The sequence below is a fragment of the Populus euphratica genome, unplaced genomic scaffold (genome assembly GCF_000495115.2).
Source record: "Populus euphratica unplaced genomic scaffold, PopEup_1.0 scaffold45.1, whole genome shotgun sequence".
Taxonomy (NCBI): Eukaryota; Viridiplantae; Streptophyta; class Magnoliopsida; order Malpighiales; family Salicaceae; genus Populus; species Populus euphratica.
The window spans coordinates 1,506,915-1,518,792 of NW_011499886.1; the positions used below are offsets into that span (position 1 = coordinate 1,506,915).

General features: G+C 33.5%; 2 protein-coding genes across 2 annotated transcripts in view; both read right to left on the reverse strand.

Moving 5' to 3' along the window:
• The window catches only part of LOC105130404 (TMV resistance protein N-like), a 24,009-nt gene extending 22,136 nt beyond the window's left edge, over positions 1 to 1,873 (reverse strand). Inside the window, exon 1 of the mRNA XM_011032895.1 lies at positions 1,328 to 1,873. The gene's annotated coding sequence lies outside the window, so the exon portion shown is untranslated. The remainder of the gene's footprint in view (positions 1 to 1,327) is intronic.
• A 2,993-nt stretch (positions 1,874 to 4,866) lies between these two features.
• On the reverse strand, positions 4,867 to 10,594 carry LOC105130405 (mitogen-activated protein kinase kinase kinase YODA-like). The gene is made up of 11 exons (XM_011032898.1): positions 9,997 to 10,594; positions 8,796 to 9,278; positions 8,357 to 8,444; positions 8,163 to 8,225; positions 7,835 to 7,995; positions 7,663 to 7,738; positions 6,837 to 6,896; positions 6,566 to 6,673; positions 6,211 to 6,447; positions 5,583 to 5,689; positions 4,867 to 5,489 (listed from the first exon to the last, which is right to left on the reverse strand). Exons 1-11 carry the CDS (start codon positions 10,371 to 10,373, stop codon positions 5,237 to 5,239), a joined length of 2,013 nt encoding a protein of 670 aa, XP_011031200.1. The 5' UTR covers positions 10,374 to 10,594; the 3' UTR covers positions 4,867 to 5,236.
• Positions 10,595 to 11,878: the final 1,284 nt, after the last annotated feature.

An 11,878-nucleotide genomic window follows, 5' to 3' on the forward strand; every position in this document is an offset into this window, starting at 1 on the left:
CTCTTCTTCAACAATGGTGGCTGCCAACCTTTGACATCTTGGATGAGTGTACATGGTTGGTGCAATAGCAAATGGTTGTTGCACATTAATGGCAACCAACCTAACAAGATGGCACTTCGGCATCTTTTTGTTTTGTTTTAATGGGAAAAAGATGAATAATGAAATAATAGTATTTCTTAGTTTGGTTCCTAAACCTTTGGAGCTTTCTAATGGAACCCTTAGCCTACTTCGATTAGACACTCGAATTTCTACTCTTTTTACATGCTAATCAAATTCTTTAATTTAACTTTTAATTTACCTCCAAACTTTTAATTTCTTAAAATTTTAATTTTAATTTTAATTTTATCCATTTAACTTTGTAAAAATTATATTTAGTTCTTTATAATTTTAATATTCTTAATTAAACCCAAACTCAACTTATAAACTTATTTTTTAATTAATTAAACCCTTAATAAAATTTATTTGACTCATTGAGTTATTATATTTAATTAATTCTTTTAATCTAACCAAAATTAATTTTTAAATTTCATTAAACCTTTAATTGGATCCATAATTAAATTAAATTGACATATTAAAAATCTAATTATATCCTCGAATTTAATTAATTTTTATGAAAATTCATTCTATTATTATTGTTTAATTTCACCTTAAACCTACATTATCTTCTAATATTAGATATAATTTTGTTCAAAATTCCATCTTAATTTCTTCATGTATTTGAAAAAAAATTTAACTTATTCTTGCTAAGTTGTAGTCTTTTTTCATCTCAATATTTTTTTATTTTTTGGTTGCTTTTTATTAAAAAAATGATGATAATTTTAGAAGAAATCCAAAATTAGATTATGAGGTAAACGGTCATGTTCTAATTGCCTCTTATGCTCGGCATACTTAGCCAAGCTTGTAAACCAAAGCAAGGCCGCAGATGATGATAATGATGCTTGTAAGATGTGCTAAATGCATACGAATTTCATGACATAGTTTTTCATTATAAAGACACACATTCATTATTGATCAATCTTTAAAAGAGATTTTCGTTATAAAGAAATTCACAGATTCATTATTGATGAAATTCCAAAACATTTTTTCCATGAATAAATGCAACTGATGAAGTGTTTGTATTTGATGCCATTCAAATTGTGAATAGATAATATTGATAAAAATCATGCTAATAGATATGTAAAATTAAATTTAAAACAGTTTATAGAGTTATAGGAGAGGCTAATTCTTTTAAATAACTTTAGCTTCTACAATATTTTAATCACAAATTAGAGATTTTATAGAACTATATCATCCATTATAATTGCAAGTGGGAGAAAGAATAGCTTACCTGGTTTGCTGGAGATCAAGCCGATGGCGATGGTGCACTGGTTGGGCAACGCTTCTTTTTTCCCTGCTGTTTCTGTTTTCGTTTCTCTCCTATCATCCTTCTCTCTGGTTTCTCTGTTTTTTTGTGTTTTTGGCTCTCTCTGTATGGTCTTTCCTCAGTTTTTTTTCTTGGGTTCTCTGTTTTTTTTGTTCTCTCTCTTTTCTTCCTGGTCCCCTTGCTCTGGTCCTTCGCTGGCTTTTTATAGGGCCAAAAAATGTCAAATCTCATCCATATCTTCCTGGGGATGGCGATGAAGATCATTAATATTTTTTCTCCGTGTTTGGGTGGAATGAAAACACCAACAGTCCTGCCATTGTGGGACTGTTGGTGATTAACTTTATCCTAGCGCCAGAGGCGCATCGTAGGGATGAAGGGAACTGAAACACCCGTGCGATTTGTGGTAGACAACCCGGTCTGTTATTTTGGCTTGGATTTGGTGAGATTAGTGAGGGGATTGGGTCTGGCCGATGCCATTTTTGGCAATTTTCTCGCACCAATTTTCCTCTGTTTCAGAGGAAGGGGGAATGAACAGTGGAATTTAAAACGGCGTTGTTTGCTCGGCTGAAATGTCTATCTTCAATTTGCACCCTGAATTTCTGACATTTAGCAATTAGGCCCTTATTCAAGGAAATATTCCTCTCTTTTTTAATTTCGCCCCTGGATCAATTGCAATTCGACCCTGGATTTCAAAATCATTTACACAATAGTTCTTGATTTCAATTTTAACCAATTCAGTCCTTAATTAACTCCTCAACTTTTAATTCTTTCAAAATCCCCTATAGTTTGCATATTCACTTTGCTCCTTGGACTTTAATTTCTTTTAATTTTGACCCAAATTGACCTTGAACTTTAATTGTTTTTTCAATCAAGCCCCTGGTTTAATTAATTAAACTAAATCAAAGTCTAATTAAGCCTCTAAACTTATCAATTCTTCTATTTTTTGATCAAATTGACTTTCAAATTTATAACTTCATCATTATTAGTCCTCAAACTTTTAATTTCTGTGGCCTTGACCTAATTCTTAAATTTATTTTTCATTCACTATTTTTTTATATTTTCTTGGAAATTAAAAAAATGGATTATGATAATAAGGAAAAAAAATTGAGTGAGAAGAAATGAAAAAAAAATTGAAGAGGAGAAAATAAAAGGGGAAAATCTAAAGAGGAAAAAAATTGAAGAGGGAGATGGATTAAGCTTAAAAATTAAAACCGTAAATAGGTTGCCCCCCTCGGTTGAAAGATAGGGCTCTCTTTAGCACAAAAACCCTACCAAAATCTCTCTTTATACACTTTAGATTATGATAATGTTAAAAGTTGTTTTCTTGTTAATATACTTTAGATTTAGACTTTCTATTTATTTTTTTAAGAATATATTTGAAGTTTAAATAATTACTATGACATAAATTTTAACCTTGATTAATTTTATAACATGGATTTTATTTTTAATCATACTTTTTCTTGAAGTATTCTCACTTTATTAGTTAATTTGGTCAAGATAGAATTAATTAAATACATTTATGGATGGATCAACTCACTTGAGGACTGTAAATATAATTAATTTAAGCACATATGTGTAAAGATTGATTTTTATGATAGGTTTATACTTATGCATATAAGAACAACAACAACTGTTTATTTCCTTTAATATATGTATATTTATTTGTTTATTTTTTTTTTTTTTTTTTTTGGTTTAATTTTTCTATCCTTTATAAAGAGTTTAATTTAAAAGAATTATAAACATGAAATATATTAAACTTGAACTTGGATTAGATTATTTTTCTTTGACATGTATATTTTAGAAATCCTTGAACTCAAGTTTTAAAAATATATTGAATGTCATAATTCATATAAATAAATTAAATAAAAATAATTTTTCCATGAATCCAGACAAAATAGACAACCCTTTATTAACACTTTTAAAGTGTAACCATCCTCATTATCCAATTTTTGATGATAAATATTAGGTTTTTTTTTCTAAGTTCTTGTTGATAAAATTTAGATAGCGACTTTTTTTATTTTTACAAAATACCTTGATATTTTATGAGTTTTCATATAGATATAGATGATCTCTATATAAATTTTTTATGTAAATCAATTTAATATACATATCTTATAACAAGTACCTATGTATTAGTTTTAAGTATTTCTTATATTTTAACTTACAAGATTATCTGTTTTTTCATAGAAAAAAAACATAATATATATCAATCTTTACAACTCTAATAAATATCTAGTATTTAAAAAAATATTTTAGAAATAATATTTTGATACAATAGAATTCTTATAATTATAACAACTTTATAATTTTTTTTGTAAAGCATTTCTCTCCATGGATTTTATATTTATTATAGATGGATTAATCTAATATTGTATTAATATTAAAAACAAATAAAATATTTATTAATAATAAATATATATTTACATTAATATAATAATATCACATACAAAATATAAACATGTAAATCCAACACAGAGACTGCACAAAGCTTTAAAGAGGATTTTGTCCACTGACCTAAACTTGAGCTTTCCCTTAAATGAAAACCCAACTTTTGTTTAGACGAACCTCTGAGGTATTCATGGAGATGGCGAGTTTAATCCACACACATCATCTTACTGTTTGAATCAAATAAAGGATGTCCAATGAAAAATTTATTATGAATATTTAGATAGCCTATCTTGAAACCAAATAAGAAAGGATTTAATCTCAAGGTTGAAGAACTAGTAACAACTAATCCGCATGTATCCTAACCATTTAATATTAATATATTAAAAAATTAAAAACATTTAATTTAACACTTGGATTGAATTTCGATCTCTTTTTTATACGATCCCTTTCCAAACTTTTTTTTCTCTATACGGTCAAATTAGCAAGGCGGTAGTGCAAGTAACTATCAAAACAACCGGCAAGGGAATCCTGCATCGAAGGGAGTCGACTTGAGGGTAGAGAGTAGCTGGGAACCATCGATGATAGAAGCTACAAAATAGAATAACACTAGCTGGCGTTGTACGTTTGGCATCATTAGTGAAAACCTCCTCCAGTGCTTTAATGCCGCCAGCATCACCTTGTCACATCAAATATGCCAGTGGTATTTTCAGATCATGCCCACAAGAAGTTTCCAATTTGACGCGTTTTCATGACACTACCATGAAAATGTCCTGGAAAGTATCGATACAGCAGCCCTCCCTCTTGTGCCACTTGCAAACTCCAAGTTGTAGTAGAGGTCTACCACCACAACTGCCTCTGTCTAGACCATCCAGAGCCCCCCAGCTGCAGTTGCTAGACGTAGCTGCTCCTAGTGATTCTGTTGCAACCGCCCCCGGGCCCTCAAGCAAGCAATACCTCGAACGCAAACCACAGGCCACAGGCCAATAGATGGTGCAGCAACTTCATTCAAGATAAAATGTAGTGTTCACCCTTCTATTATTCCTAAAAATTCTTTTTGAGGAAAAAACACGGAAGTCAAACGAAACAATGAAAATAACAATGGAGAAGGCCTAATCGGGGGGGAGCTTGAACAACATGCTTTTCATTATCTAGCTAAAAGAGTTGGTACTAGCAGTAATCTTTATACAACAGACTAGATTACAACAAGAATGTTACAAACAAACTGACATCTGCCCTTTACAATAATCAAAGAAGAGAGTTGTCTTGGTATCAACAAATTCAGCACCTCCCCCTCCGCATCAAAATTAAGTTTCTTCTCCCCTGATCACTCCCACTACCCTCTTAGGAGTTTATAAAGAGGAGTTCACTAACTTCACTCGGTGGAAAAAGAAAATTTGTAGCCGGATTCTTCGAACGAGCGAGGAACCATTAGATGTTACACCTGCGTGGTTCAGCTCGACTATTTTTGTTGATATTTACATTCCTTCAAATGGGTCTCCTTCTTGGTGATGTACCAGGTGTTTGAACTTTTAATAAGGTGGTATCAAAGAAAAGATCGTGAGTATATGTAGTTTGTCTTATTGGATGTAATAAGGGGTCGCTTAAATGGTAGCTGCTTTGCCCTACCATAGCATAGGGTGAGTGAGGAGAAAGATAATTCCTGTATGCAGACCCATGTTGTCGCAGTGGGCTAGAACAAGGAGATACAGGCATAGATGTGATCATTCCGCCATCATCCCTGCACACAACAAAATTGAAGTTAATTTAAAACTCAGGAATGATTATTAAGCATGAGCGGAAATATATATATGAATGGCACAGTGCCATTTACCTTGGATTTTTCAATGCTCTGGTATTACTATTAACCCCTGGCTTCATTGCAAAATCTCCATCCCAAGAATGGGCACTTGTTCGGTTGGAGTGCAGATCTAAGACTGGCTGCTCAGATGATATAATAATTAAGCACTTAGATAGTGTGCAACTTTAGGTTGAAAAGAAAAGGACTATGAGCGCTAATGCTAAAGTTCTAAAGGATATAGCAGCAGTGAAAACTTTGCAACAAGTCTCTTTCACATACACAAACTCTATAAATCTTTAGTAACAATAATATAGGGGTCTCCAATTGCCAAATGATATGTAGTAAACGTGATAGATTCAATCTCGTATTGCATTTGAACCAACAAAAACTTTCTTGGACAATTCTTTTACAGCACAAAAGCTTTTGGTGAAGGAGATTGAAAAGCCTGGTGAAATACCACGTAGCTGTTTAGCATGTACACTTTTCACTAAATAAACACTGCTTTACTGTGAATTCCACGAGCATGTCACAAATTCCTTCTAATAATCATGTTCCGTAAATCATCTATCCCCTTGTTATATATTAAATTAAAGCTCAGCTCATTTGGAAGGAGCAGACACATATATAAAATATGAGGTTACTACGCATCTAAGAGGCATACCGGTGTGCGGCTTCCATCAAAAGTTCTGGGAAAGGCATCCCTAGTAATGTTGATGTTCGCAACTCTTGTTGTTGCTTGGTCCCGAATAAATGGGTGGTCCAACAACTGAAAGGCTGTCGGCCGTGCTGATGGATCTCGTTGCAGGCATAACTTTATAAAACTTTTTGCATCATTGGAAAGATGATCAGGTATATCTGGCATATCTTTGCTGTTTCCAATTTTAAATATTGCAGCAACCTGTTAAATTCAAAAAGATAAAACAATCTTGATAAGGGGCACTTTAAAACTGGAAATGGCAGAGCAATAGCCACAACACAATTTCTTCTATTTAAGTTCTAAATTTTCAGAGGCGCACCCCTTCATACTGACTCCATGGTGGTTTTGATGTTGCCATTTCAAGAAGTGTGCATCCCAAGCTCCATATATCTACTTCAAAACTGTAGCCATTTGTATTCATCACCACCTGAAATAAGAGTATCCAGAAAAACAGTAACATTAATTGAAGAGAAAAAAACAAAAAGAACAAGAAGAATGAAAGGCTAAAAATGGACTGAAAGATTGGATTTGGGCAAGGCAAAGTACAAGGAAAGGTATTTTTTTTTCTGAGAGATAGAGAGAGAGGCTACCTCAGGCGCCATCCAGTAAGGACTTCCCTTGAATGAAAGCATTGAAGAGCATGCCGTGATCTAATTCAAAATAACACAAATTAAAACACTTTCAATTATAAGCCAAAAAGAGATGGAAAAGGGAAAAAAAGTATCTGACACTAATGGCGAAAAACACGGCAAAATTTAGGGAAAATTATCTTGGACACCCTATGATACAGTGTTTTCTAATATTACATGCACTTTATACCCTCATGTGACATTGTTAAAGTTTATGTTACATTAAAAGTGAAAAGAAAAAATCTCCCTAACATAAAAACACAAGTTTAATGGCAATTTGTAATAAACATAATGCTTATTTTTAATGGAGTCTAAACAAAATGCGTTGTGATAAACCATTACAAACTACAGGGTGCTAATTAACATAAAAAATATAGACAAAGCGCCATAATATTAGAAAAATAGGATACACAAGAATTAAAATACCATAGGGTGCTCAAGATAATTTTCACTAATATTTATTATTCTCAAATTTCACCAGCCAAATGCTTTTTTCAGTGTTTGCCAACTTGTTAAATGTGCAATCATACACAATAGGCGCATGGAATCAGATTGTCTCCAGAAGATTGATTAAAAGGAAAAGAATACTTGAATCCTAACTATTTGTTATTTTAAGGTGCACACATGACAAAATTCTCATGAAAGAGAGCATCATCTGCACAAACATACACTCTCTTATTTAGCTACTTCCACATCTAAGGAGCTGGGAGTAAATTGGCAATTAAATAAGTCCAATATTTCTTTGAAAATATTTTATATTTTAAAATCTGTTGTAGATGAGACATACATGCTTAGCCATGCCAAAGTCAACCAACTTGATTACACCATTAGGGTCCACTAATATGTTTGCACCTTTGATATCCCTGCCATGAACAACACATTTCATAAAACAATGGAGAGACTGAAGAAACTGTGATTTCAGATGCAAACTATCAACCCTAATTACAGTTAACACATACCTGTGAACTGTATTTCTTCCATGCAAATAGGCAAGCCCAGAAAGAATCTGCCTGGTATAATTTTGAATAACCGGTTCCTTAAAGGCACCATATTCTTGAAGCAACTTGTGGACTGAACCACCAGAGACGTACTCCAGATAAACTGAAAGCCTTTCTTCACTCTGGGAAAATGAAAAGGCAAAGAGATTACAGAATCAGGGTCCAGCATACACAATTGATCACTCGGATTGAACAAAATAGAAGTTAAGATGTCAGGAAATGGATTTCAATCATCCCTCTCAATCATGTGTGAAAACATGAGACTTTCATGTGCAAAAGTAACTCATACCAGTTCACTTCCATAGTAACGAACAATGTTTGCATGTGACAGCTGACTAAGCATATTTATCTCCTGTTGGCAAGGAGCAGCAGTTAGAAATGCATCATTAATCACCGAAAAATTTAAAGGACAACCAGAAAATGCACATGTAGAAACTATACTATAATACTGTTTGCTGAGTCTAATGCCGTAAACAAGTTTACCTGGTTCAGCTGCTTGAGACATTCTTTTGATGTTGAATCATCTGAAATAACCGTGACTTCTTTTATTGCGCACATCTGCCCACTCCCACTGTTTAAGTTGCCAATCAATATTTAGAAGAGAGCCATAAATTGCAAGAGGAACAGCATAAATAAAAACAGTGTTGTAGGATCTGTTGCACTCCTATTGCCTTTTTCTCTTTTTCCCCCCTTTGAGCAGATGGAGACAGTAAGTGGCACTTCACATAACTTAAAGACATTACATTCCATAAAATGGATACACTAAAACAGAAAAAATCAATACCAAAAAACTATTATTGTCTCCAAGCACCGACTACTGATGAGTAAATCGTGCCAATAATCATCATCAAGCAGTATTTTATTAAGACTTAAAACTTGTTACGATGAGGCTAACTAGTCCCACCAGAATCATTCACATTACCTGTTAAATCCAAGATAAACATGTCCAAAAGTTCCCCTTCCTAGGAGCTTTCCTTTCTTCCATCTTGACAAGGTAGACATCTCTGTCGCTCCAGCAGTTCTTGGGCCAGGTAAGGAAGGAGGGCTGGTGGGAGAACCTGGTGGAAGAGGCAGCGGATGACATTCGTTCTTCCCATCTTCCAGCCTCCCAGTTGGGGAGTCTATGCTCAAAGCACCCAACAGCTGATGGAGAGGTGAAGTAGGCCTGCTTACTGCTCTCGAGCCCGGAGCAGGACTCCTCGAGCCCGGAGCAGGACTCCTCGAGCCCGGAGCAGGACTCCTCGAGCCCGGAGCAGGACTCCTCGAGCCCGGAGCAGGACTCCTCGAGCCCGGAGCAGGACTCCTCGAGCCCGGAGCAGGACTCCTCGAGCCCGGAGCAGGACTCCTCGAGCCCGGAACAGGACTCCTCGAACCCCCAACGTGTCCTTTATGATCTACAGATAGCCTGGGTTGCAGTTGGCAGATGCACTTGAGAAACATACCGAATTACAGATTTGTAAAGCTTAGCCAATTAGATCTTCAAATCAGTAAGCTGATTGTTACATACAAGAAACCCCGTCTCTATATATTGCTAATGGAGCAGAAAATCCATTGCTTAAAACTAACAATTAAAGCAAAAGAACAAAGCTGATAATTTTACAATAAAGTAGACATCTTCAATTCACATATCATTTTAAGATTAAAATCTTAACAAAAACGTTCACCCCTAATTTTATGCCCGAATGAAAACTAAAATGGTTAAGGACAAGTCCAGTAAATCAAAAGACTGTCCCAACAGGTAAGAAAAATCCAAATCAGTAATACTTGATTGGAAAGAGAAACTAGCTCCCATCCAAAGCAATCAAACTCTGACAGGAAAACTCGGTAAAGAGAGAGAGCAGTGGATTTAAGGACAAGGTATTTGGAAGTTCAGAAATCAAAAAAGCTGAGAAAACAGAAGAGACAGCAACCTCTGACGACAAACCATACTCTGACACAAAAACATAGAGAAAAGATTTAAAAATACCCCCTTTTTCGTAACTCAAACAAAAACCCCTAAAAATAGCTCAAGTCTATTCTTCATATCCAAAAACAACTCCATTTCACAAATCAGAATTTAACCCAGAATTCCAAATCCCACCAAAATATAAAAACCGAACCCATAATTCTATAAAAACACTAACCTGTAACCATCAAACAGACCATTACTACTCTGATTATTATCATGATCTTCACCTCCAGATGACCCCGAAGAGCTAACACTAGAAACAGAAACCGACCCAGATCCAAACCCGATTCCTCCTCCTCCACCACCAAGATCACTCGTGAATGGTTTAGGCAGAGGAAGCCCTCTTTTTTCACCTGAATCCGAATCAAAACCCGAAAACGCGGCTAAGCCACCACTGCCAGAAAATTCCCTGTTGGCACGTGGTGAATTCTTCCTCAAAGCCGCCTCATCAAGACTGCTCCTCCTCAATTTTTTATCATTTTTTCCATGTGGGTTCTCTCGATTACTCCCTTCTTTGCTCTTGCTGCTCTTTCTACCCCACCAAGCAGGCATTTTTTTTTTTTTTTGCTTTGTAAGATTGTAAATATGCAAACTTCAACTTCCGAGCCAAAATAGAGAACAAGATATGATTTTTCTTTCTTTGTGTGTGTAAAGAGGAGACTTCGAAGAAAGAAAAGTGGGAAAAAAGGGAGACTTTTTTGTTGTCTTTTTAGAGAGAGAAGGTTAGATTTTTACTTAACTTTCTAGAGAGAGAACTCATCTTAATTGCTCTGTAACAAGGTTTTGCTTATAATTAGTTGAGAGGAGATTAAAAACACGTTTTCATCTCCATCTCTATGTTTGAGTGAGATTGTTTTAACTGAAGCATCCGTTTCTTAATCACGTTAATTTGAGATTAATATAATATAATCCTCGTACATTTTCTTTTATTCTTTAAAAAAAAATGTTCAAAAATATCGATAAATCCAATTTCAATTTTAAAAACGAAATCAATCAAATGAAAATAAATAAATAATTTCTGATCTAGTATTTTATATATATATACACACACATGATAAGTGGGGTTTACTTTATGTTTCATAATAAATAATATTCTAATTCAAAACAAAATAGAATTTTACTTTTCACTTTCAAAGAATCTAGTTCACATGCCAAACTATAGGGAAAAATGATACAAATGTTATTGTTTATATGAGTTTTATATATATATATATATATAAGTGGGGTTTCAGAGAGAGAATGCGAAGAAGGTGAGTGTGGGGTCCAGAGGCTACAGTGAGGTACAGCTAAGGAGAAGGAAGAGACGGCAGGCGGTGGGTGGATTAAGAGAAGGAGTGATGACGTGGCAATTTTCTTTTAATATTTTTCTTCAACTTTCAGACAGAAGTGAGAGGGGACAGATAGTGGGGTTTTTACGTGAGGGTAGCAGTTTTTTTATTAATAAAAGGTGTTTGTTTATTTATTTATCATATATTGTATGAATATTTAGAGGTTTTTAGGAGAGTCATGAAGCTCTTTTTTTTAAGTATGTTTTTATTTAAAAATTTATTAAAATGATCTAAAAATATTAAAACATAAAATTTTCAATATCAATATATTAAAGTGATCTAAAAATATTAAAAAAAAATTTAAATAAAAAAAAAATTACATCACAACCCCAAGCATGATTTTATTATAATGATTAATTTAGAAAAAATTCTAGCATATTGAATCAATTCCTGAATTAAAAAATCAATTTATTAATTATTTTAAATTATTTTGACACTAATTTGATGTAAATTAAATTTCACTAAATTAATATTTTTTATTTAATTTAAAATTCAATTTAAATTAAGTTTTGAATCATAAATTTTTTAAATTAATTGTATCCTCGTTCATTTTTTAAATTACGCTTTCAATTTTTTTCCCTTTGCTTTTTTTTTAATTATTATTTCTTTGGAGCGATTTATATTATATTATCTCATATACGTGGATGAATTTAAGGTTTTGTAAACCAATGAACGAGGATTCTATTACAAGACTCTATCAATAAAATATTCAAGAAAAAAAATCCAGAT

Bases quoted from the DNA above. Each gene is read 5' to 3' on its own strand.
- LOC105130405 (XM_011032898.1), bottom strand. From the start codon at position 10,373: ATGCCTGCTTGGTGGGGTAGAAAGAGCAGCAAGAGCAAAGAAGGGAGT. The intron at 8,226-8,356 runs GTAAACTTGTTT...CCTTGCCAACAG, and splicing joins GTCTCAAGCAGCTGAACCAG to GAGATAAATATGCTTAGTCA. The intron at 7,996-8,162 runs GTATGAGTTACT...TCATTTTCCCAG, and splicing joins GTTACTATGGAAGTGAACTG to AGTGAAGAAAGGCTTTCAGT.